Source organism: Lathamus discolor, chromosome 8, assembly GCF_037157495.1.
Source record: "Lathamus discolor isolate bLatDis1 chromosome 8, bLatDis1.hap1, whole genome shotgun sequence".
Lineage (NCBI taxonomy): Eukaryota > Metazoa > Chordata > Aves > Psittaciformes > Psittacidae > Lathamus > Lathamus discolor.
In genome coordinates, this window is record NC_088891.1 from 12,903,828 (window position 1) to 12,931,686 (window position 27,859).

At 36.0% G+C, this 27,859-nt stretch overlaps 2 protein-coding genes across 2 annotated transcripts in view; one reads left to right on the forward strand and one right to left on the reverse strand.

The window, feature by feature from the left end:
* The window catches only part of GLDN (gliomedin), a 110,706-nt gene that overhangs the window by 48,584 nt on the left and 34,263 nt on the right, over positions 1-27,859 (reverse strand). The window lies entirely within an intron of this gene.
* Positions 490-15,173, forward strand: LOC136018860 (aromatase). The gene is made up of 9 exons (XM_065688492.1): positions 490-781; positions 1,740-1,890; positions 3,865-4,019; positions 5,230-5,406; positions 6,117-6,231; positions 8,082-8,196; positions 8,837-8,999; positions 10,424-10,665; positions 12,805-15,173. The coding sequence occupies exons 1-9, from the start codon at positions 637-639 to the stop codon at positions 13,054-13,056; spliced, it is 1,515 nt and encodes a 504-aa protein (XP_065544564.1). The 5' UTR covers positions 490-636; the 3' UTR covers positions 13,057-15,173.

Here is a 27,859-nt window from a genome sequence, read left to right on the forward strand (position 1 = left end):
TACAAAGATTGACAATTAAAAAACCCACAACCAACCAACCAAAACCCCACTACCATAACACATCGTTTCAAACAAAAACCTGGGGTATTCTTTATCTGCATCATAAAAAACTACTGTAGTCATTCTGAAAATTCAAGGCCTCTGACACTACAGGCATGTAGGAAGAAAAAAAGCTAACAGACAAAAGCTTGCGAATTAACTCATTCAAGGCTTCCAACACTTGTTAAAAGCTTAATTTCTTGTGTTTTGGTTCAAAATTTCTAGGAGTAAACCTCAGTATTGGCCAGCCAAGTCAGTGTCAGAGATAAGAGATCTATCAGCCAAAGTATCCAAAACTATGCTTCAACATCAAGGTCAGGAAAGCTTTGTTATGTCCAAACAAAAAGAGTGTCTCTGCTGCATGTCTGTTTTGACTTGTGATGCAACTTGTCCTGGCAAGCAGTCCAGGCGGCAGTCGTCACTCTCAGTATAAAGTGAGGCTACCTCAAGTGCTTATTTGCTCACTTACAAGACCTACAAAGGGGTTGAGAGATACCAATTGAAGCTGAATCTATCTTTGAAAATAGAAAGCTTTGAAAAACTCTGCCTCTTTCTTCTTTCTCTCTCCCTAAAGAAAAGCAGGATCTCTTGGAAAAGATGGTACTGGAAACTCTGAATCCAATGCATTACAACATCACAAGCCTTGTACCAGATACAATGACAGTGGCCACAGTGCCTGTACTCATTCTCATGTGCTTTCTGTTTCTCATATGGAATCATGAAGAAACTTCATCAATACCAGGTAAATTACCTTTTTTGTTTCTTGAATGTAAGTGGGAAAGTAATGCTGAGTAATGAGTGCATGCCAGCAAAATTTACTAAGAGTCAGATTCAATAATACAGTTTTTCAAATAATTTATAAAAGAAATCAGGCTCACTCTAACCTCAGAACTTCCATAATAAACTTGGCTTGGCTGTGTAAGTATATGATATTCAGGTTTCTGATTTATTATGTATATGCTGGAAAGATATCATACCATTTTACAAATTCTAGATGTTCATATTTTCATGTGCATTATATAATAATTTTTACACACTAAGTTTAAAGCTTTCTAAATTGTCTTTACTAGACACAAACTATTATCTAGGAAATTGTTCAGATTTTAGTAGACTATACATTTTTCTCTCCATGTTTGGCACCAAAGACCCTAAAGAACAGAAAAACATTGTGTTTTCCTTTTTTGAGGGTCCCTTCTGTAATGTGGGGGTTGATGGTAGACCTTACAGATTAGATTCAGTTTATATTTCATTAGATTCAATAAAATTACATGCTCCGTGACTGGAGCAGTACACACATCTCTCAAAGGTGTTTGACAAGAATAATTCTAAACCAATGCAGAGGCAACTGAATGAAATTCTGAGAGAAGATCTTCTCCAAACATCCTTCGACATGCTAAAACTCTTCAAAAGTTAAGGATTTGTTAAAATAAAAATTTAGAAACCATATGCGATTTTTCTAGATCATATCTTCCTTCTAACATGTAACCATAAAACAAAAGCGTAAGCAATCCCAAAGCAGCAGTTTGAAATTGTACGAAATAATAAACATCATTAGTTGTATGCGCAACGCAGGGGCAAGTTTCTCCAATGCAGGCCTTGATTGTCATGTCTAAAAGCTCCTTTCAAATGGGTGATGCTGGGAGGTTTATTCTTGTCAGTGACCACTTCTGAGACTAAACTTTTCTTACCCTCTTTCTCAGGGCCAGGATACTGCATGGGAATCGGTCCCCTCATTTCACATGGGAGATTTCTTTGGATGGGAGTAGGTAATGCCTGCAACTACTACAATAAGACATACGGAGAATTTGTGAGAGTTTGGATCAGCGGTGAAGAAACATTTATAATTAGCAAGTAAATCCTTAATTTCTATCCTTAATAATATCAAGAGCTTTTTCATATTTTCACACCCTCTTTGCTACCTTTTTCCTAAAGTAAAATTGAAGTTATTTTCAAAAATTATCCTAACATCAACCTTTTACTTCTTGCTGTGCACAGACTTTTTCCTAATCTGTTGTTTCATTAAAGATTCTGCTATTGAAGTCTATGGGAATTCTCTCATTTTCTTTGTGGAAAGGAAGATTAAGCACTGTGGCTCAATCATAAGAAATGTTTACCATCTCTTTTATTATTCCATTTAACATTAGGATTATGTATTATACAGGAACCTAGAGTGGTGCAATGCAGGATTAAGCCAAATTTTCCTGGGTTCTTAAATTTCTCCTTAAAATGGGAGTAATGTTTGAAGATTATAGCTCCAATTCAGCAAGTTAATTAAGCAAATGCAGTGTTATAGGATTCTAAGTAATTTACCCAATTAATAGGATTACTCATAGACTTCAGTTATACACAGTATTAAACAAAACAGCAGTCTGTCATTTCATTAGCTGTAGTGAAAAGTTGCTTTATTCTTACACTGGATCTTCTGGGTGTATATGAGCTATGCCATGAAAAAGAAAAACACACCCAAATAATTAAAACTTATTACCACGTGTAACTGATAAAGAATCACAAACTTTTTATTAGCAACATCAACCAATCTGTACTCAGCTTTCACTATGCAAAAGCTTTGGAAAGACACCATAGTACAGAGGACTATCACAGGATTTGCTGTGAATCAAGTAAGCTTCTTCTCTGGTTTTACCTCAGTAAAAAGTGGTAAACATGACAAGAAAACTATTTACTCTACACAAGTATTGCAAATATCAACTAATGCACTGCAAAACTAAACATCACCTGTATTTTGTATAAGTGTACTATTTTCCCCAATGTCATCTGAATTTTGACCATGAAATCTAATCATACTGAGATACTAATGCACAGAGAGAAGGACTCACAGTCTTAGTTACAGCAGATGGTGTCTTTTGGAGGACTTAATTAAATAGTTTTGTAAGGAAGATATGCTTATACAAGGTCATATGTCAAAATCCTCCCTTAAAACATTATTTTGCGTCTCCTATGTAGGTGTGTGGAATAGAGGGAAGCAAAATTAGCACCTTGCACCTTTCCATTCCTCAGCACAGCTGTCACAATACAACATCATCTTCTCATGTTCATGAAAATATAGATAATGGCCCTGAATGTGCAAAAAGCCTTTAAAGTTAACTTTACCTCTAGTTATGCAAAACCAGGGTAAAACCCCAGCACTGCCCAAGTCAATAGCAAAAGTCCTATGTACTCTGCTTCACTCTAAAAATAAATTAAACCCATGTAAGAAGTCTGGGATTTGATCCATTGAATATGCTACATGGTAAAGAAAGTAGGGTATTGTTTCAATTCGATCTCTATTCTGTTTTTCTTTTTCTTGGATTTCATTTGATCAGGTTTCTACCATGTCAATGTTTCTAAAATGCTATCTCCCTCTAAAAGAAATATCTTAAAGCAATACTGCTGGTCACAATCTGTTTGCCATCATGTGTAAATAAACCTAGTCAACTGTAAAAAGAAATGTGCGTATCACTGATTTCCCTAACATGTCTAGGAATATTTATCCCACACATATAATCATATTATAATGTTGTGTATTTAAATGGTACATATGTATTTATACTTTCTGTATGTGTCTGGGAATGACCAAATAGCTATAAAAGTATAGCTGTAATTTAATATACATCATAATGAAATTAGCAACTGTCAAATACTTACACCTTATCTTCTGAAATATGTGACATTGGTCACTGCTTGAATATATCATATATCTACGTGTCCACTAAATTAAGATTGCAAGTCTGCTTCAGAGCTATAGAATGGCAGTAGGAAAGGTCTGTGTACAATCTACAAAGCAGTATTTTTGGTTTGGGCTTTTTTCTCGCTCTGTTTCTTTCCTAGATCCTCAAGTGTGTTCCATGTAATGAAACACTGGCATTATGTTTCTCGATTTGGGAGCAAGCTTGGATTACAATGCATTGGCATGTATGAAAATGGGATCATATTCAATAACAACCCAGCACACTGGAAAGAAATTCGACCCTTTTTCACCAAAGGTAAACCAGTGTGCATTAGTTCACTGCATCACTATCTCTTCTCAAATGCTTTTTGTCCTTTGCAAACTTAAATTACAGAAATCAGTTCTCTTTATATATCCATAGAATTATTTTATTGCACCTTCTTTCACACTTATCCTGCTTGGTGTGCTATTTGAAATGCTCCTGAAATAGTTTCACAGATTTTTAATCTCATCCAACTTAATTGTACCTACAAGCTGTGTTTTAAAATGCTTAACATTTCAAGTACAGCACATTTATTAGCTCAACTGCACTTCCATAAATATTGTTGGGTGTTCCTATCCCAGCTCTAGCTTCAGTTCTAACTGGGAAAAAAATAAAAAAGCTTTCATTTCAAAATTAATTTAGGAGATTTCACAGGAAATCTATTTATTAATCCTTGAATATACTAGGAATCAATGTAGTAACAGAGAAAAAGAATTAATTAACATCACTAAGTTGAAATCACGTAGGAAATTGCATTAACTCCTCCTTTCCACAGACTGAAGATTTTAAGCAACTAGCTAGAACTATCTCCTTCCTGACAAAACTGTCACACTTGTGCTGCAAGCTCCACAGTTCAGAAAAGATTCTCACCAGCTGAGACTGCAGTAGTTCCTGACACCGATTCCTGAATCTGAAAATAAAAATAAAGCCAAACCCAACATAAATCACTTATCCATTGGTTTAAATTTTCTATATTATTTTGTTGATATATCATGAAACTTGGTCTTTCTGTTTGATTTTGCTATTGAAAAATATCAGCAACTTTGTACTGGTTGAAGATGACTTGAATTTTTTCATTTATTTATTTTTCTACTTATTCTTAGAACTACCAGTCCTTTCTATTTACAGAACAGACCTCCTCTCTTCTTGGTTACAAACACTGAATCCGTCTCAACCTATACTGGATAATGTTCTTGAGGCAAATATCTTCCATTAATGTGGCATGAACCTAGCATTAAATCTGTGAGATAAAGTAGCTGGATGCAAGGCATGAACCTGGCTTCAGGTTCATTGCCATTTTAACTCAAATATTTACATTTTTCTTTCAAAAGATGATAAATCACTGAGTTTCAGAATGATTGTAAACAAGTCACTCACATGATAATGCTTTACATTTTATTGACACCTTTATGACCAATTGATTCATTATGAAGAAGGTTCAAAAGTTAACCAATCTTTTAATCATTCTGCACATGTATTTCAGCTCTGTCTGGTCCTGGTCTTGTGCGCATGATAGCAATTTGTGTTGAATCAACAATTAATCACCTGGACAAATTAGAGGAAGTAACCACTGAAGTAGGAAACATCAATGTGTTGAATCTTATGAGACGGATCATGCTTGACACATCTAACAAGCTTTTTCTCGGGATTCCTTTGGATGGTACCAACAGCTCTATTTTGATACTTTATGATGGCTCTAAAATGAATGTCCAAGGAAAACTCACTGATATCACTCACCAGTTTTGTTCCAGAAAACAGAGCAAGAACAGACTTTAATATCACCATATTATTAATTGAAATAAATGAGTCATTTTGGTTATAGAAAGAATTTTATATGAATAAAAATATACATTAGCTTGTCACACTCACCTTAAAAATTACCATTTAGAGAAGTTTTTTCATGCACTGAATTGGTGCAATACCAATATCATATGCGTATAAGAATAGGAAGTCTTTCCATCAAACTAAATTATTTCCTTGAAAAGTTTGCCTGACAATTTATGTCTTCTGTGATTTTTCTTTGGCCTCAAAACCATGAGACAGAAATAACATTGTGACGTTTAATTACCCCATTTCAACATGCTGAGTTCTTCTGCTCCCCTGTGGGAGGGCATTTGGCTTTAGTCGACACATAACTGTCTCCGTTTAGCTAGCTACCAAGAGTCTTTACAAAGATCTATACTTTGTCTACAGCGTGCTACAAATGTTTCCTAATATTCTCTACCACCATTAAAACCAACCATTTATCAATTCCCATGAACTTAGAGTAGGGCACAGGGCCTTATTATTTTTTCTTTTTTTTTAAGCATTTTGATATTTGACTATTGAGGCTTGTATTTTATACTGCTTTTTGTTAACATTTCTTTTCAGAAAGTGCCATTGTCCTCAAGATTCAAAATTACTTTGATGCTTGGCAAGCACTTCTATTAAAGCCCGACTTCTTTTTTAAGATTTCTTGGCTGTGCAAGAAATATGAAGAGGCAGCGTAAGTATCAGCAGTTTTACAAATCATTTGCATAGGATTCTTTCTTTCTAAGAAGGTTTTCCTTGATGTTTTCCTCTGACTTTTTGAAAATAAATTGTGAAAATTGCAAAGGTGGCTAGAGGAAATCCCCTGTCTGCAGAGCTAAGACAGGATCAGAACAAGATTTGCCACAATGCTAAACGTGCTTATCTCAGGGGACAAGTTAAGGCAGTTGTCTATTTAGCCTTATTTTACCCACCAAAATATCAGTTAATACCAGCTCAAATGTGAAATTAAATTGAAACCACTGGTTAAGTTCAAACAGACATTGAAAAGTCATCATATGGTGTGAAGTTACCATTTGCCATTGAGTTAAGAACAATCAAATAGTAAGCTGCAGCTCATCCAAACAAGAAAACCATCTATGTTCCTGACTGTCCCAGAAGAGTTCATCACTGAACATAATTCTATTTACTGGTTCCCTCAGCATGCATTTTTGAGCCAGCCACTCACTTTCCAGTTAAAAACCTGGTACTCAGCATGATAACCCATTTCAAGAGGTTTTTTTTTTAATCCTAAATAAGGAACAAATATATTTTGCCATCTTACTCTTTTCAAAAGTATGAAGCGCGTCTTCTATTTTTATGATCCCATTCTCTGTCTTCTGCCAAGAGGACTAGCTATAAAAAGAGCTGGCAACCAGTTTGTTCATTTTGGATTTGGATTCCGTCTAGTGAGAGGAGAGAAACTACTACTTATAAAGCATGTGTAATAAATTGTTTTGATAGTGCTAAATAACATAAAGTCTTTAAAGGAAAGACGGAGGTTCGTCTAAAATAACTGACAACTCCTACCAGCTAGACACAAGATTTCGCTTCCCTAACGTTTGCTTCTTAGTTTTATTATGGCATTGATTAGTGCTTTACCCTGTGATTCTAATAATAGCTAACTGTGGTGGCCCAGTTATTACTAGAAGCCCCTGCAGGCAAATATTGATGTTTCAAAAGCAATCCAGTTAAAATAAGCTTATTCATAAATTTCTATTGCATAAAAATTATAAAGATCACTAGATTTAATACAATGCAAAATATTACCTCAGGGCAGGATGACTTCTGACATTCTTCTGATGAAGTCTGCAAAAAGAACTACTTTCTATTTCTAATACATAGAAGATGTTAGAAATAACAGCAACTTTACCAGGTTTAAGGTTTTAAATGTATTTACCCCTTCAAAGCCAGTAAATTTTTCTATCCCAACAATAACAAGCACAAATGGAAGGCCTGAGCATTTAATTCAAAAACTTCTCAAACTACTTTTTAAACAAGCATTGCTTACACATCTATGGCTAACTGAAAATCCCAGTTATAAAAGCTGTTGGACATAGCTTTGTTTTCACCTCTGAAATGCAAACTGTTGACACGGTATTATTTACATATGAAAAATTTGGATCAACCCTACTTTCAAGATAGTCCAATTTTTCTAACAATTATTCCTTATGTTCTCTAAGTTCATTTTATTAGCTGATAAACTGCAGTATAAAAGAGAAGGAAATACACAAATTCTTTGTAAATGTTTATAAACCTTTAAAAACTCTGTCAATAGCATGTACATACTTTCATCCTTTTCAGCCTATCCTATAAAAAGATTTTAGCCCAAACTAGTAAGCAATTATTTAATATGAAAGAAGAAAATACACCTTCCCTTAGTATTATCCCTTTTGCAGAGAACTGAATAGCCACTCTTCAGAATATTTCATTTCTGCCGTCTTTAGATATTTTCCTTGGTATAATCTCTATGCTTCTGGTCATACCCTAATGCACACTAGAAGCCTGCAGATATTTATCAATATGTTGGATTTAATCTGTTTTCAGAAAGGATCTGAAAGGAGCAATGGAAATCTTAATAGAACAGAAACGACAAATGCTTTCCACTGTTGAAAAGCTGGATGAACACATGGATTTTGCATCCCAGTTGATTTTTGCACAGGTATTGGCAATGTACTCAAAATATGGTTAACTTTGATTTTTCTAACATTCCTGGCAATAACAACACAGGCTTTGCCATTTAAACTTTATGTATCTATCTGAAAGTCATGTCTTCATAAAAGGATATAGAAATGGTTCTGTAGAGTCCCTAACAGTGATTTAGACATTGCATACTTGCATTTTTGGGAACAGATGCTTCTCTGATTTTTTTATTTTTTTATGGCTTAAACAACATCCTTAAAACTCTTGCATCTGTCCCTGAATGTCCTCCACTCTTTCCCTAACCCTTGTAGTTTATCCTGATTTATTGCATTTTGTTGCAAAGGCTTTAAATCCTATCTTGTATAATCTCCAACAGCTCACCAACTCTGTGAGGAAAGGCAATAAATCAGTAAGAATACAAGCTAAAAGCAAGCTCTTGTTTTCAATAAGATGATACACACCCATCAAAACGTGAGGTTTCTGGTTTTCCCCAAAAGAAAAAAAAAAAATCAATGAATGTGAGATAGAAAGACTGTAAAGATTTTTACTTTTGCCTAAAACAGATACTGCAGACCCTTCCCATTCTATTGCTATAGCACCTTTGTTGGCATCAGAGGTCAGCAATCCACATTTTCTCCAAAATTTCAATTCTTTTTCAGAACAGAGGGGATCTGACTGCTGAGAATGTGAACCAGTGTGTGCTGGAGATGATGATCGCTGCTCCTGATACTCTGTCTGTGACTCTCTTCTTTATGCTAATACTGATTGCAGAGCACCCCACAGTGGAAGAGGAGATGATGAGAGAAATTGAAACTGTTATGGGTAAGCAGGAGATGCAAAGTCAGTGATGTGGGAATATAATTTTGCTTCAGAAGTGATCAGATTTTGAGTATTCAAAGGCTGAAAATTCTGCTGTCTTTTATCAGAAGCATTTGCTGTAAAATACATGAACTACCATTTTATGCAATAGATCTTATTCAAGGTCAAAGGAAAGGAAATGAGTAATGCACAGGATAATTTCAAATAGGAATCATCAGAACTGACAATCTATTAGGAAGAATGTGCTATATTTCCTTCTCAGCGACAGCAGAGAAAATCAGTGCTCATAAGTTTCAGCCCAATAGGTTTAATTGAAATTTTCTATTTACTTTGAAGTAGCAAAAGGGGACACTAATTTCAAGTACTTCACCAATATTTCTCTGTGTATGCCCAAAACCTACCTAATATTTCTCTATGACTGCAGAAGGGAAAGATTACAGAAAATTAAAATTATATTCTGCTGTCATCCATTTGTATAATAAACCGGGCTCTTCCAAGTACGAATTATTAACTCTTCAAACACAAGATATTCCAAATTTTGATTTTTCCCCTTCTCTAGACTTCATTCAAAGCCTGCACTGGAGTAATATAGAATCTAATTTCATCCATTCTTACTCAAGATTTACTTCTGGTCAGTTAAACACTGAAAACTGTGTAACAACTCCTTTACTCGTTTTACAAGGTGCTTTTAGTAAGCCTTATTTTATTGTCCTCATGAGAGTTAAGTACTCATCTTTCCTATTTCCTTTTGGTAGCTTTGATTTCTAAGGCAGTAGCATATTGTTGCTTTTTCCTTAAGCAAAAAAACCTCAAACAACCGAGGTAGTAAAGCTGCCTTTTATTGTTGGAAATCTACCACTGTAGATAAACTTCCCTGTAGTTCTTTAACTGCTTGTGGCTTGAAACTTAAAGTAAGGATCCCACTAGCAGTCCATTGTGGCACTGACACTGCTGCTGATGGCATCAAGCTGGGATGAAGTTACTCAGGGTAACTGCAATAGTCAGTCCACAGTAGGACCTTGCTGTACATCCAGCCAAACTCCGCCACACGGTGAAAATCTGAGGTCCCCAAACAGCTCTCTCCGGTCTGCAGAGTATTCCCAGATTCTGTTTGCTGTCAGCTCTCAGAAGTTTTCTTTGTTGTGCCTTGTTCAAAAGTCAGGGAAGGACTTTTGTCACTGACAAGAAAGCAAAACAAAGACTGGTCTCAAGAAGGTGAGAAGATAATAAATAAATGAACTAGTGTTTACGCTGATGAACAATATACCAGCTTTCCAAAACGTGTGAGACTACATAAAACTTATTAGAAGCTGTTGGATCCTTCCTACTGTTCAGGACCTGAGAACCTCCCAAAAATGTTTTGTAGTTGTACAATGAAGCTATTAAATTCCTAACCAAATTCTTCGCCACCTGTTTTCTTCCACAAGGTGACAGAGACATACAGAGTGATGACATGCCGAACTTAAAAGTTGTGGAGAATTTCATTTATGAGAGCATGAGGTACCAGCCAGTTGTGGACTTGATCATGCGAAAAGCTTTACAAGATGATGTAATTGATGGCTATCCTGTGAAAAAGGGGACAAACATTATTCTCAATATTGGACGCATGCATAAGCTTGAATTCTTCCCAAAGCCAAATGAGTTTTCTCTTGAAAATTTTGAGAAAAATGTAAGTTTCCTATCTTATTTCTTACAGACAACTGGGTATTATTTATTGATAATGTCTCTTTCTCTTATTTTGATCAGGAACTTTCTGACCATAAGACTGCTTTCCCTTTGTCTAAGTGCCTAGTTAGCTGTACACCATTATTTATGAAGCTGGGCAGATTTTTTCCCATCAAAGTATCTTTGAATTAAAAAATAGTTATGAAATTAAAACCAAAGTTTTCCCAAACATCTTAATTTTAATTTGTCAAAGATGCACATAGTTCCCATTATATCCCCTAACACTAGACAAAATAAAGAGTCTTTCAGGAGCTAGAGCCATGCAAGTAGCACAGAACACTGAGGCCATGTGAGAATTCCCTGGAGAGATGAAGCAGTATAGTAATTCTTGACAGAGTGAGAATCTAGCACCCATTTTTTTTAAATCCTAAATCAAAATACACATATAGACCAAAATTAAAATCCTAAATTTGAACCAGCTCAGCACTGCAGATGTTGAATAACTCAGTCCCAGTTCAGCTCAGCATTCCAATTCAAGTTATATTCTAACTCCCCAAAGAATGAGAATTTTCTTTAGTCTACATTACCGAGTCTGGTATCAAAAGCAATACATGGATTTTTTTACCAATGTGCAATTCTACCAAACGACTTGGAGTGCCATGTATGCCACACACAGAAATGAGCACTAAACAACCTGGTTAACTTTTCTAAACTCCTGTGTGATTACCTATAGCAAACTCTGCACTCAGTATTGAAAACAACAGATCAAGAACAAAGTCATAGTGGAAAATTCAAGAAAAGAGTGATTAAGTTCATTGAAATAACTACTCACTGTGAACTGTTTCCATTTTGCTACCCATTATTTTCATTGTAAGCATTTCTCTCAAAATGGACTTCCTGCTCATTTTATAAGTACATTTTGCTTCTAAAAATATTTGCCCTTGACCAAATGTTTAACCACACATTTTCTATCTGACTTGGTGCATTCTGTTTGCCACATAATTATTCTAGCAGGCACAATTTTCACACGGTTTTCTAAGTGAATAACAACCCACACCATTATTTATGATAAGATGGGCATTGTTAGAATCCAAACATTTTTCCATTTTCCCAGGCTGTGCATTTGCCATTGTGCTGTACTGCCAGCTGCTGTACTTGCTCTGCATTATAAACACTTGTCTTTACCTAGCTGTATTTTAAAATACAGCTCAGTTTATTTGAAAAAATTTTAAAGGGAGAACATTTTTCAGTCTGAAAATGAGAAAAAAAGGACACTTTTCTAGACAATATAAAGCAACCTTTTCTACGATATTCTTGGGTTAAATAGGAAGTCAGAAGACAGCCAGTATCTTACTTTCTAAAAGAAAACTACACAGATGAAGAAAAGAATTTATTTATAGCCAGACTTGCTTTTTCTTACTTATAACAATTATCTTTGCAGTTCATTAACAGTAAGTACTATTCATGCTGTTGGCTGTTTTGGATAACTGATCTACTCAGTGTCAACAAAAGGAGGAGAAACTTCATTATTCAACTGTTCTGGAACCCTGCATTTCCCATTTTAGTTGATAGGACAGGAGATAATTTTGTGTTATCTCTCTGTTAGGTATCAAATAAAATTTTTACTATTACATTTTATGACAAATTAATTCTCAGGAACACTGGCTTTTCAATGACAATTACAGTAGGTTCAGGGCTTTATGATTCTCTTTAGACAAGGCATCAGCCTGTTTCTTAGATATTTATGAGCTTTATAATGAACATTTTCTGAAAAAATGTTTTTAATGAACTTTAATATGGGTCAAAGAGCAAAAAGCTTCACTCTATTTCACAGCTTGTGGAAAAAATCCCTGTAGTTCACAGGATGAACAGACTGAAACACACAGGGAGAATTCAACTGCTTAGCCTACAGTCACTGCTATCTTAGCACTTCAAATGGTATGCTTTTCCTAGGTGTGTCTCTGTTTTCATCTGACCAGGATGGGAGGGGCTGTTCAGTGTAAAGGAAAGAAGTAATTGCTCTTAAGAGACTGATTCCACAAGTTTTTCAGAATTTTTCTACTACAAATTTCAATCATAATTTTCACAATTTTTATGAAGTAAAAATCATCTTAAATTTTATTCCTCATGTTATTCTGTGCAGGTTCCTTCACGCTATTTCCAACCCTTTGGATTTGGCCCTCGGGGCTGTGTAGGAAAGTTTATTGCCATGGTAATGATGAAAGCAATTCTGGTGACTCTTCTGAGACGCTGCAGAGTACAGACAATGAAAGGAAGAGGCCTTAACAACATCCAGAAAAACAATGACTTATCCATGCACCCAATAGAAAGGCAACCACTGCTGGAGATGGTTTTCACACCAAGAAGAAACACAAACAAGAAACAGGGTGACTAAAATGGATCAGGATTAAAGTTACAGGGCTTTCTCAGTCATGGCAACAGAGAAATACACATCATTTCTTGGCAAAGATACAGAGTAAAACATTTTGTTGCCCCTAAATGGCTGCAATTTCCATTGACAACTTGTTCTGCCTGCACAGCAGAACCAGGTTCTGGCCACAACTTCAAAGTAATAAAATAATCCTGTTGGTAGGTGATGCCACAATACATGCAGGATTCCTGGCTACTTTTTAAAACCAAGTTCAGATGATGTTACGCTTTGCTTTTCAAACAGTGCAAGTTAAAAGGTTTGGGGGTCAAAAAAAGAACAAGCCCGACGCATGTTTAATTCCAGGACTACACCTGTCCCCCTCTCCCTCACCTCCCAGAAGCTGGACCTAGCGGTATTTGACTATTGCAAAACTATTGCAAAAGCTCTAAGTATCTATTTTTTAGAACATCTGTATGAATAATATCTAAGTTTATTTTAAGACCTAACAAGCAGTTTAAAATATTTAGGACATACCTAAGTTATAAAAAATTTGTATACAAAGTCACTCAAACGTTTTTCCTTACTGTGTTTTGCTGTCATACCATTCTGCTTGATACCAAAGACTTAGAGTGTCAGGTAGATTTTACTGAGGGTAATAATTTCCAGAGTAGTGGGTAAAAACAATAGTTGAGATAACCGTTTTAAAAAGGCAACATCGTGCTATAGAGTATGCTAGAGAAGATCTGTAAACATCCTGGTAAAGACCATCTATGAATGAGATAATGAATATATAACATTACCACTAGTATTACACAGGAGCCAGGGGCAACACCCATCTCTGCCTCATCTGGTTAAACGCAGAAAATTCCCACCTCACATCAGTGACATAGTGGTATAAACCTTTGGAATATCTAATGTAACTTCTTCTTCTACCATCTCCATAACTTTTAAACTGGAAAATTGTTAGAGCTGTTGGGAGAAGGAAAAACAAACAAACACAAAAAAAGCCCAAACAGAACCTCCCACCCCATCCCTCACCTCACCCCACCCCACCACGTGTCATCCCCCCCTAAAAAAAGGTTAAATCTCATTCATTCTGTATCATAAAACACCAAAAAGGGCACTTCCCTGGACACTTACTTCTCATTTGTATGAGAACTTTAAGAATAACTACGATGAAGAGTCTTTTTTGGGGGGGAATAAATTACTCTTTTATACACAGTATGTATTTTTGCTTATTTCACACAGAAAAGCATTTTCATAGTGATAATTTACTCTGATTTTCCGTCTCATAATTATAGGTCTCTCGCTGAGTAAGTTTTTTCACAAGGTTGGAATTAATAAATTACTTTTATCATTCAAATTTTGAAATAATTATAGAAAATCATGTAGATATATGGAATATGCATGCTGCTCTGATTCCTTTAATGTATTATATAGTGTTGAATTTGTAGGCTGGAATTTCAGAAACATGATTACCATAATTATTCTATGAAAGAAAAAAAAGCAGTATCATTTTTATTTTTTTGTAAGCAAGCCTGCAGAATTATTTCCCATTGTGTTTTAAGTATATTCTTTCTGATATGCTTTGCACATAGTGTTTCTGGTCCTCAAATTTCTACAGTACTTAATTTTGTCCACATTTGGACAACAGACCTGTTAATCTGAGCTGTTACCTAATTTGAGCCATTCGCTAATCTGAGCCCTGTTCTCAATGTCTGTATTAGGGCTGTTACACAGGGGTCTATTTGCATGAATGTTTGCACGATACGGTCAATTTCCACTCCTCACATACTTGACATATGTTTGAGAACTGCAACTGGTGAAGCACTGTGTCAAAGCTCGCCATGTGGATATAAACAGTTTAAATCATTCCAATGTATATATGGCATTGCACAAAACAGAGCTCTGATTATTACCAGGTACTGTAAAAATTTAAGTGACTTTTCAAACTACATCAAGTCTACTATCAGCAAGTGACTATTCGATTACTATTCAATACATAGACATAGACCAAACCTGATGACTATGTTTTATACATCACTGTGATTATGGGCTGCTCACAGCACATAAACACGGATGTTGTTAGAAAATAATCTGATTATCAAATAAAAGTTGTATTCACAAAACCAAGTTTTAAATCATGCTTCGCTGTGTCTTCCCAACCTAAGAATCACAAAAAAGTTATTAAATGCGTGTGTATGCATGCAGGAACTGATTACTGAAGTATTATATACAAGGATGAAACCTGTGATACTCTAAAATCAAATTTACTACTGCTGTCGGGGAACATAGTATTGCAGATTTTTAATAGTAATAGGAAAGCAGAAATAGAAGTAATTTAAGTTCATACAAGACCGTTTGCCTAGGAATGCATTTTATTGAAGCTTTAAAAAAAGGGAAGAAGGAAGAGGAAGTTTTGGTGATTCTTAAAATAAGAAGGATTTGTGGATGTAATAAGAAAGCTTGGCTTGATGACACAAAGGGCTCAGCTATTGGGGGGGGGGGGAGGAAAAGAAAAGAAGTAATGAAAGAATAAAACCAAGCAAAGACATAAACTGACTACATAGTTCAAAGTAAATTTCATCTCTTTCTACTCGTATCATGATGGCATGACCCATTCAATTTGCATCTGTAGAACTTATTTATTTCACTTTCAAATGAAAGCTTACAGAGTAATTATTCCTGTATTTGGCTAAGTGACAAAACTGGAAGGTAGTAAACGGCACACTAAAAAAAAAAAAAAAAAACCAAACAAAAAACAAACAAAACCCAACCCCCTCCCCCCCCCAAAAAAAAACCCCAAACAAAAAAAACCCCAACAAACCCAAACCCAATCAAAATAAACCCCATAGAAACTCTGACATAGCAGCAGGAAATGGATACATTTCTCAGATGGTAACCAATCATGATACCCAGTGAAAACATTTTCCTCTATTCCTAATTTTTGAACATTAATAAACAATTGTCATTTTATTAGCTTACTTTCTGCGTTCTCCAACACAATCCAGTGTTATAGCCTCAGGTAATATCCCATTAAATTAAATTCTTAACTTCAAAATTCCAATTGAAATTTTACAGTAGCAAGGAATTTATCTCTGATGGATAGAGAAAAACAGTTGATATGTTGGGCCAAATCTGCTCTGACCTATTGTGAAATAAAATCCTTCTCTAAAACTGGAATTTGTTGCTGTCATACTCATTTTAAAGGGGCAGTTACCAAGGACTTGCAAAGTTAAAACTGTTCAGGCTCAAAACAATATTACCTATCTACTATGATTGTGAGCCTTAAACTTATGGTATCTCTTTATAAAAGTTCTGGGTTTGCACACTGTTACAAGTTCAATGTTTTCAAACACAGATCTTTAATTTTATGACATAGACAAGCACTCGATTATACAGATCTATGCTACTGTAGCAATAATTCTATTCAAATGCATCAATGCATTAAAAACATAATCCAGAACTGTCATCTTTATATATTGTGAATTACAGTCACTTAAAAAAGCCTACTGCTTTCATAAAGTGAGATGTTATGCTGTGTGCAATAATCTCTTTAGTTTCAGATAAGGTTATTTAGGTACAAATACAATTGAAAAGATCTGAGTTAACATTGCACTCTGAGCAGGGTCCAGTAGATGGCACACAGAGAAAATTTATTCACGCAACAAGAACAGTTTATATGTTACCAAAGTCCCTGCTGATACAAAAAATGCTAAGAGCCAACAGACTCCTGTGGTCTTACTCAGTTATTAAACACTGCTTTAGGAAGAGGTGGAGTCATTCTAGACTCATTCAAAGTGCAGAAGCTGAGAGAAAACTGACCCCCAATAGTGCAGATGAATTTATTGGTATTACCCCAGTCAGTCCTGGCATTAGAACAGGTTTTTCAGATACCACCTCTCAGTAAAAGTGTTCTCCTGGTCTACTTGAGTGAAACCTGTACATACCATTTGGCATCAAGATTGATAAAACACTGCTTAGTAAGTTTAAAAATTATTGCTGAGAGATTGTAAGGTTTTGATGGTATTTTAAGAATAATTCAGCTTACTCAATTAATTTGATGCATTGGTACTAACTCACTTTCTCTTAGTATGACATTTTTAGATGATATTTTACCCTGATGCTTGGCTAATTTAATGTAGTGCTTCTATGGCATTCTTCCATAGTCCACAGTGGAGCAGGATTCTCTAATGAAATATTAGAGTCTTTGAAGAAAGTCTGATTTTTGTATATTGATCCTTCAATGAGCAGGGCAAGTCCCAGTACTTCATGCAGCCTCACCACAATTCTACAGTACTTACTAACTCATTAACACAGTCCAAGAACTGAGCAGGTCTTCTTAGTAATTCTTTATTCTTTAAATAATTGCTGGTCAAAAGCAAAACCACTTAATTCAGCTGCTAAAAGGATACATTTGGCACAATGTGCACAACTCCATTAAACTGCCTGATTAGGCCTGAAAATACCTCCCATCGGATTTCAATCATTTAATTCCTCTTCAGTTTTAGAAGAGTTGATTAGCACCTCACTTAATGCTTTATAAACTTACCCTTACCTTGTAATGATATGTAGATGAAGTTGAATTCCATTCTCCATTTAGAGTCATTGAAAGATTCTTGCAAGTAATTATAAATCAAAATAGCTACATTCAGAAACAGCATCTTCTAACACCTGTACACATATTTGTATTTAAACACCTTTTCCATTCCAGCAAATGCTACAAGATATTTTTGAATGTTAAACAATAGTTTGAGAGAGACATGAGAAGAGCACAAATCAGTATTATTATAATATTAAGTATGTACGGTGCTAACTGCATTAAGAAAATTGCCACTTACTTCCATTTCAGAAAGCACATAATTAAATTTTGCAAAAGTGACTGAATGAATACTAAAGCAGCTGCAAATGGATCTTTTTCTGTTTGATGTGAAGTGAAATGTTTTCAAATGAAGTTTCACCAGCTCAGATATATAAATACAGATGAAGCTATATTCACTGGTCTTGTCTTTTTCCTTATAGGAAGAGCAACACAAAGATACATCCAAATTACAGAAATGTTAACAATCCATTATATTACTGCACCTAAGGATCTCAAAGCATGTTAAGAGTATAAGTCTTCAAAACAGACCTGACTTGATAAACTCATGCCCCACAAAATGTTTACAGTAAAAATAAAACAACAATATACTGTGTAGCTCAGGAACTAATTGCCTGAGGGCCCCTCTATTTAGATTAAAATCTTTGGCCAAAACCCCAGGACAACAGGACCATAATCCAGTTAAAATACCTTTGCTTAGACACCAAGATATATGGCCAGGGTCTACATCTATGGGGATTCATGCATTGTGTAAGTGAATAATATTATGTACATAGTAAAAATTTCTCAAACACTATGTAAATCACACGATCTAACAATTTAGCCAGAGGTTAATAGAGCAGAAAACATACAATAAATGACAATACTTTGGTTAGAACGTACAGCAAAAATCAGAGATAACAAAGTTGCAGACTAAATTAAAATGAGAAGGTAAGCCAACTGTTATTGTAAAGGCATGCATGCAGCTCCAGGGAGCCTACATGTGCACAAGATGACACAACCATCAGATATAACACTACATAGTGTTATAGTGAGACTGTAAGAGACTAAAGTCTTCTTGAGACACTCCACCTAGGGAAGAATAGCCATCAGCCTTTAGATTCCACACATAACCAAGATGCAAGGAGAACACTTCAGGAGGATGGATATATACAGCCTGCTAAAATGTACTGGCTATGGTTCATTAGTGCTTGCTTATTAACCAGGTTACCAGTAAATTATTGACTGACTCTCTTCCATTTGTTTTCCTTCTTTGCTGGCAAGTACCCTGCTTGAAACAAATGCAAGAACCTCAAGGCTTTTTGGGTTAGTTGGTTTAACAGCTACTTAAAATTACATCAAGGAATGACAACTCCCCATTTCCAGTTTCAGCTACACACTAGAGCTCTTTGTCATAACAGGAGAACGACACATTGCAAATACAAAAGCCTGTTGAAATTCTCTTAAAGTTGAGTCATTTACCATCAATCATTTCTGAAAAGTGCCATGGGAACTGTAGCACAACCCAACAAAGGCTGAATTGTTTTGGAGAACTACATCTTACAGGGTTAAAATGTTTTCATATAGCATGCTAGTACAAAACATTGGCATGAGATAGTGAGACTTGTGGTTCACAGGACAAGGACGTTTATGCAGACTACACACAGAAGATACACTCTCTGGTGAGGATTCTCACCTGGATTCTCTCCATACCTTTTGGAAACTGTGCTAGTCCATAAAAGCCCTGTGGAAGAGCTCAAGTTTAAGAAGGCCAAGGCTCTGCAGTTCAGCTGCTACCACTGATAACAGAATCCGAGTTCAGACAATTAATTGTGAAAAACAAGACAAACAAAAATACCAACCACAACCCAATTTTTTTTTTAAGACAGGGCAATAATGCAGTGTGCAGTACTGAAGTGCAGGAAGCCTCCAAACATTGTAAACTACTGAAAGCCCAAGTTTGCCATGTTCTTTAAAGTTGTCATTACAGATCATCAATTTGTGAGCACCTTAAAGCATAATATTAGACCTACTTAAATTTCAAAGCATGCATTGAATTTGTTTGAGATCTACTAATATGAATCTCTTTCCACAGATTATTTTAGATTTAAAAAAATGTTTTATATTTATTTATTTTCAATTTTTTGCTATTATTTTTAATTAAACTATTAAATTCCCAATTCGCCTCCAAGAAATCAGCGAGTTATCTGTAGAACAGGGTGTAGTCACAGAGCATGGATAGAGGAATATGAGATTAAGCCTTCCTATTTGTAGTTTCACTGTGTTATTACACTACTTTTTTTTTTTTCTATAGCATCCTGAACTCTTTCATTCATTTCCCCATCCATTTTGCAATAACATGACAAAATACAGCTACAACAGCTGAACTGATTTATCAGGAGAGAAACTTTCCAGAGCAGAGACTTAGGTCACATATTACACAGTATTTAGTCCTTAATCTGTTTTTTTCCACTTATGAATGTCTGAAATAACTTAAGTTCTGGACTGGAGGCTTCCAACACCGCATGAATTTATGCATAAAACTACACAAAACTAAAGGTTTTAATGCATGCTTTGATATAAATATGAGAGCATGTGAAAGATGTAAAGCCTGTTGGCATAAGGGAGAAAACAATACTTGGATTCTGGAGGAGACCTATCACACTGTCCCTCTGTCCTAGAAAGAGCTAGTTAAAGGGCTCCAAAACACAGCTGAGGGACAGATTAGCACTACAACAGCATAGGCAAACAAGAGGAGGTCTAGTGCTCAAGTTCATTCCTTAGCACTCTCATTTAGCAGCAGGCAATTCCTAAAATGAAGGCGTTACAGACGCACAAGTAAATATCCCCAAACATTCAGAATCATAATAATGCACTGTGAATGGAAGAAACCATAGAATTCTTCAGGAACAACATGTGATAAGAAATAAATACGTATTTCATGATATATTTAAGGTATTTTGTTACCCTTACGAATGAAGTTCCTTTTCAATGGAGTTCATGGTAGTTTACTAAGCTTTTTTTTCCTCACCCCTACTGAATTACATGTAACTGGCCTGCTGTAAGAAGGTAATGAACCAAATAAACCCCAAGCTTTTGTATTTAAGCCTAGTTTATTTTCTTCAGTTTGGGTTGAAAGTATTTTTAAGATCAGCACATAAAATGGGTTTAGATTCTGAGCCCCCTTTGAGAAAAAGGAACTCAGACATAATACTGGTTTCAAATCCATTTCCAGTGTGTAAAACAAACACAAAAGAATATTTAAACCTTTTCAACTCTTGAAGATTTAACTGCGGGTTACATTCAGTGACACACTTTTAACAAGTTCCTGTAGTAGCCAGACATATATATTAATCTGTTTAAAATTTAAAACATATCTAGAAGAACTAGGAATTTAATTAACACCTCTTAACAACCATTTCTGAAATCTCAATATGACCACAGATATGTTCTAACCCTTCACTATGATTTTGAGCTTTGATGTTACAGAAAATGCAGAAATAGATATTCATTAGCTATGCAAGACTATAAAGCATATGGTCTCCTGATTACTTTAAAATAAGCACTCAGAAGTTTAATGAAGAGAAATAATTGCCCTCCCCTTACTAATGATGATTCTGCTAGGTTATTAGAAAACATCTGATGCATCACATCCTTTGTATGTAGCCTAGTAAGATACTGAAATGGAGAAACATGGTTTGTTTTACCTACTATAGATGTATAGATAAGTGTGGAAATCAAAGAATAACTCATACATTGCTAATCCCATTTATCCAGAAACAGGGATTATACAGTCATGTACTGGTTTTATGTGTGCTCTTCCCAAAAGATTTTGCATTAAAAGAAAAAAAAAAAAAAAGAAAAAGGGGAAAGGAAAATAATTAAAAAAATATTTTCAATCTTACAGTTTTCTAAACCATGTAACAAGACAGAAGAAATGCTTTAACTAAAAAAAAAAAAAAAAACCAAAAAAAAACCACCACCAACAAACCAATCAAGCCACCTTTAACTTATTCGACATCAGAACATGTCTGATGGAGGTGCAATGGAGCCTTCTTACACAGATCCAATTTTGGTACTCACAATTCATTAAACTAGAAAAATCTCAAGAAATGAATAAGAGTTTCCTAGTTCTGGTGCCACAGAACTATTTGGTTTCACCAAACAGAACTTTCGTATCTTCCTTCCTGCTCTTTGGGAGTCATGTACTAGGCAGAGAAACTGCTTTTGAAAACCCCAAAAACCAGCAAAGACTAAAACAGAGTAGCTAGATTTAAATCACTGAAAATCTTGCGAAAAAGGGATTGCTTCTATTAAGAACAAACTGTACGGATCACTTGAACCCATCTGTTATCCCCTAGAAGATGACAGAGCACCACATGGATGAAATACAGCCATCAAGAGCCATGCTTAGACAACATACTTCCCAAATAATCTTCTATTTAATAATCCCTCAGTAGTAAAAATATCAGATAATAAATCTAGACTGTAAAGTAGGGCTAGTTGTGCATTCGAGATTAACTGTCCAAAAGATGCTAATCAAGACTTTTTAGAATTAATTAGGGAACAAGTTCTGTCAGATCTATTCTAAATCCCCAGCCTCCAATATCTCTTTAGAATTAAAAACCTTTTAAAGACAAACAAGAACAGAGCAATCATTTCAAACTAGCCTAAATTATTTTTCAGAGCAGGTTTCATATATTAATAGCAATATGTTTTTGCCAAATGGGCATAATATCTTTGGGCCTAGAACAATGACTCACAAAAGTAATTATTCTTGTGTAGACTGATGTTTGTGCAAAAGGCATATAGCTGATAAGCAACAGAGTTGTCCATGACAACTATACTGTTAGTTGCTTATTAAAGAATATCAAAGGACTGATTATTATGGGGTGATGATTATATTAATTGTGTGTATTTGCAGGAAAGGTTCTACAATTTTATTTATCCATTACAGTCAGTGGCAAACCCCTTAGGATTTTTTTCCCCTCAATCTTTCAAAGGAAACCCCTGTTTTCCTTACTAGGAAAGATTCCTTTCTTTGCATGCCATCATATGTTTGAATACATGTAGTAAATCAAAGTGCTTACTTGCAATCATATCCTTATGCTCATACACTGGAATCGAATCTTTCGATAACTATTTTATAAAACAGACATCTTGCTGTTCTCATGTGTTCTGGATTAATCTTCTCTTCACCTTTGCAAGTGTTATTAATTGAAAATAAACACGGAGTTAATTTTACATTGGACAGTCAGTTCCAAAGAAAGTCTAAACCATCTGGAATGGATGTGAGAGGATTCTTAACACTCAGTTTCATTAGACTCTCATATGATGCTGAATTACTGCATCAAAGCTCAAATCTCCCCAGCACTATAAAATACGTAATGCTTTGTTTATTTTAGTTTATCTGGTCAGCCTGGTAATGCCGTTACAGAATGCACATATTCAACTTCTTTCTTTTGTTACTATTCAGAATCACATTTTTCAGCCAGTCTGCATCCTGATTTCAGGCTGATCAGTAGCAACAGTTGCTTCAAATCTACATTAGAAAAGGGTATTCTTACCCACATCTTTATAGAGCCCAGACTTACACAGATAGTTCTAACTGCCATGTTCCAGCATAAACCCACAGGAGATTCTTTAGAATCATTAAAACTTTCAGAAACTTTCCAAACTAGAGATCAGGATAGTAACATCAGCAGATACCAGTGCTTTCTTCTCTTTCACTGTTATGACGCACAGAACACGCCAAGCACGACAACTGAAAGCCATTAGTACTAAAGCAGTGTGTCATGTTCCCACTTTCCAAAATGTTTGCCATTGAGGAAAAAAAGTCCAATTGTTCTTATATTTTACAAATACAAAATGGGAAACATTTCCACAAAAAAGTGATCACTTCATAAAATTCTCATGAAAATTTCATCTCCATACCTACATGAGCACAGCATGTTCAGAGCAAAGAGACAGGAGCACTAATTATTCTCCTTATAGCTGAAAACAGAAAAAACGTTGTGTGAAACATACCCCTGAATCAAAGCAAAAGCTTACTACAAGACATATTTACTAGAACAACGAGGGGTCATGAATTCTCTCCCTCTCACAGTCCTTGCTCCTAATAATCAAATACTGTTCATAACAGGGTTTGCATGAAGCCCATTGAAGGCACAAGAAGCTTTTCCTTTTGTGCACTTTAGCTCAAGCTCTGTATGCTTTTATAAGAACATTCTAGAATTCTGCTTTAGAAAAATTACTGATGACTGACAGGATGAAGGAAAAATGGGAAAACATCCTGTCAGAGTGCAGACATCTCCTGCACTGCCAAATGCTGCTTAAAAAGCTTAGTAAGATAGCCCTTACTAAGTTTTAACATGGTCAGCCACTGCTCTCTGGATCACTATGACTCACAGGCCCTTCTCACAAACCATAGAATCATAGAATAGTTAGGGTTGGAAAGGACCTCAAGATCATCTAGTTCCAACCCCCCTGCCATGGGCAGGGACACCTCACACTAAACCATCCCACCCAAGGCTACGTCCAACCTGGCCTTGAACACTGCCAGGGATGGAGCACTCACAACTCCCCTGGGCAACCCATTCCAGTGTCTCACCACCCTAACAGGAAAGAATTTCCTCCTTGTATCCAATCTAAACTTCCCCTGTTTAAGTTTTAACCCGTTACCCCTTGTCCTGTCACTACAGTCCCTGATGAAGAGTCCCTCCCCAGCATCCCTATAGGCCCCCTTCAGGTACTGGAAGGCTGCTATGAGGTCTCCATGCAGCCTTCTCTTCTCCAGGCTGAACAGCCCCAACTTTCTCAGCCTGTCTTCATACGGGAGGTGCTCCAGTCCCCTGATCATCCTCGTGGCCCTCCTCTGGACTTGTTCCAACAGTTCCATGTCCTTTTTATGTTGAGGACACCAGAACTGCACACAATACTCCAGGTGAGGTCTCACGAGAGCAGAGTAGAGGGGCAGGATCACCTCTTTTGACCTGCTGGTCACGCTCCTTTTGATGCAGGCCAGGACATGGTTGGCTTTCTGGGCTGCAAGCGCACACTGCCGGCTCATGTTCATTTTCTCATCGACCAGCACCCCCAGGTCCTTCTCTGCAGGGCCGCTCTGAATCTCTTCTTTGCCCAGTCTGTAGCTGTGCCTGGGATTGCTCCGAGCCAGCTGTAGGACCTTGCACTTGTCATGGTTGAACTTCATAAGGTTGGCATCAGCCCACCTTACAAGCGTGTCAAGGTCCCTCTGGATGGCATCCCTTCCCTCCAGCGTATCCAGAAGTCAAATCAATAAAGCTTTAATAATACACTGGAAATATCTTAATTTTATACTGATTTTGGACAGCTTTACCATGCTTATCAGTGACAAAAATCAGAGCAGAAACACTAATCAAATGAGATTGGTTCCACCACTGCAGAATCAGTAACAATATTTTGCTATCAAAAAGTCTTGTAAGGATGTCCTTGCCTTTTTTCATAAAAATTTGCACCTCTGTCTTCACTACCTACAGCCTCAGAAATTAGGATCTGTTCCTATTTAACACATACTGTTGATGCACAGAAACCTAAGGATCTATAGCTGGGACATAAGGTGTTATTTTACTCTGTTCAACAGAGCTAGCAGCCAGGAGACATTGGCTGGCTTTCAACAGTACCAGGAAATCTTGTGGAGTGTTCTCTTTCCCCTCTTATCAAAGTTCCGCCTTTTGCTACTTAGACACTTCAGACACCGTAGTTCTCAAAACTAGATATTATATAGGACATATTGTGCAGATCTCAAAGTCAGAGGGCACTCAGAGCCATTGTATCACCACAGCAAGTTGTGGAAGGTTCTTTTCTCATAATTATTAAAGGCAACCCTTATGAGTCCTATTGATAAAATGTCTCAAAAAAAAAGAAACAAAACCAAAAAAATCTCTTCTCTCCTGACTGCCTGGTCCTAGTCTGTCTATTGATGAGATGTTTTCAGAGACTCTACTCCTTCCCTTTGCTTTTCATCAAAGCTGACGTTTGATAGTTTAAAAGAAAACCTTCTGTCTCACATCAAGCCTCAGACATTGTCCCATCACAGCAGCTAGTAATAAGTGACGTTTCATATAATTCTCGGATGTGGATGTAAAATTCTATACAATTCCATAAACAAGACGAGTAAAATACATTTTAAAAGAAGATTGATTGGACTGTAGAAAACCTTGCTGGATCAAGTACGTAACCATCAATAGTTTCCCTCTTTCTTTGCCACCTCTGTCATTATAGAAATATTTTGCCCTTAAGTCAAAGACTTCAAATACCAGGGAATATAAATATTCTGTCATCAAATACTACACACTGCACATTTTTCATAAGTGATAAACATTAAAGCATACTTTACTCAATTCATTGAGTTTTACTGATCATCAGGAGTTGAACAATCAGTCCGGTGCAGTTTCATTGAAATCAAAGATTCACTGAAGTGGTATTGCATTTGTAGCGCGAGCTTGACGCTTTTTCTCCTCCCCCCCGCCCCCTGCCATGTTCTTTCAAAACCCCCATATTACCATATGATAAAGAAGAATTTATATATATTTTTTAGCACATTTTAGTTATTCTAGGAAAACAGAACTCTGTAGCATTCAAAACTCCTGCAGCTGTGAAGACATAGGCTAATTTATCTTTCTTTTCTATTTTCCCTCTATAGGACAATAGCAAGTGTACATACCACAGTTTAAAGGTTTTACTAAATACATCTCTTTTCTTCCCAGCATTCACTCAATATACACTCCTCCAAAATGCTTCAGCACCTTTTTTTTTTCCTCATTAAAACAAGCTGACAATTGTATTATGTTTTAAAATTGTATGGTAGGGGGGTTGTTCATGGGGTTCACGTCATTAAATTACTAGGTGAAAACCTGTAAAGGTAACTGCCTATTCTTTACATTACTATCTCAAAGTTTTTGTAGGCAGGTACAAGCATGCTTTGTCCATGGTTCTGAACATGCAGTTTCAACAGCTCCACAATAAACCCACTTCTCAGCAGGACTTGGTAGCTCGAGCATGGCAATACAAGAACTGCAATTAGGCTCTTGCAGTCATCGTGGAAGGGGAAAATATATATTTAGTATGAAGGATAATGATCACATGAAGATAGAAAGACGCAGAGGTCAGTGCTGCAATACCTATCAGGTAGCCTGAGTCGGTCCGTTCTCAAGCCCTATTCAGCAGTGCTTCCCCAACAATCAGATATAGTGAATGGAGGGATTTAAATCTGTTTCTTAGAACCAGACACAGAAAGGGAAATTTTTTTCAGATCATTTATGAACAAACAAAAACCAAATAAACCAAAACCTCAACATATCAAACTTACTCAGTATTCTTCTTTATTATTATTTTATCTTATTTTCAGGCAGATGTTCAAAAGATCTGAAAGGGTAAAAACTGAAACTTCTTTGTGACAAGTTAAAATATACATAATGATGTGCAATCTCTGCTTGAATGTAATGAATTATCAAACTGAAAGCACTGAAGTGCTCAGAACGATTATATCCAGGAGGACGTCTAATTAATGTAGCTGCTATAAAAGGAGCATTGCATCTTTTGATAATTGAGTTTTATTAGAAATGGAGGAGCAGAGGCATAGGATTAAATTGATTGATTAAATTGATCTATTGTTTTCTGGATGAGAAAGAACAATAGCTAATGCTTGGCACTCAGAAAAAGAACCATAGATTTTGAGAGACTGAAGAGTAGGACTCCAATAAACCTTGTTAAAAGACAAAATCTTTCTAAAATCAATTTAAAATTAAAGTAGTGAAGAAATGGCTATAAATTGCACTTGGAATAATCTACTTAAAAGAATTTCTTTGCTGGTCAGTCATCACAACATAACTACCACAGCTTTTTCCTCACCAAACACAGTAGAAATTCCAACTTCTTAGACTGTTACAGTTAGAAAATCCATAATGCATGGATCAAGCTGCAAAATTCTGATATCCTGGACTGCTATAGTTAATGAGTAAAACTAATCACACTTCTTTGACTCCACAAGTCCTAAATAGGACTGATATTCAACAACCACTTAGATAAGGAAGCCAAAATAGTAATTCAACTGTCACTCCTTACTGGGCAGCGAAAGTATTGCTCAGTTGGGAATAACTGAGCAATATATATTTGGTTTATGTACATGAAAGAATAATATTTGTGTGAGAGAGTTTTCCTGTATGTCAAAGACAGCCTTCTCCTGTGAGTGGTCCTTGGCTCACTGTC

What these genes read in the sequence shown, in the direction of transcription:
- LOC136018860 (XM_065688492.1), top strand. Translation starts at nt 637, where the DNA reads ATGGTACTGGAAACTCTGAATCCAATGCATTACAACATCACAAGCCTT. An exon ending in AGAAACTTCATCAATACCAG is followed by an intron (nt 782 to 1,739) that starts GTAAATTACCTT and finishes CCTCTTTCTCAG; the next exon opens with GGCCAGGATACTGCATGGGA. An exon ending in TCTCGGGATTCCTTTGGATG is followed by an intron (nt 5,407 to 6,116) that starts GTACCAACAGCT and finishes ATTTCTTTTCAG; the next exon opens with AAAGTGCCATTGTCCTCAAG.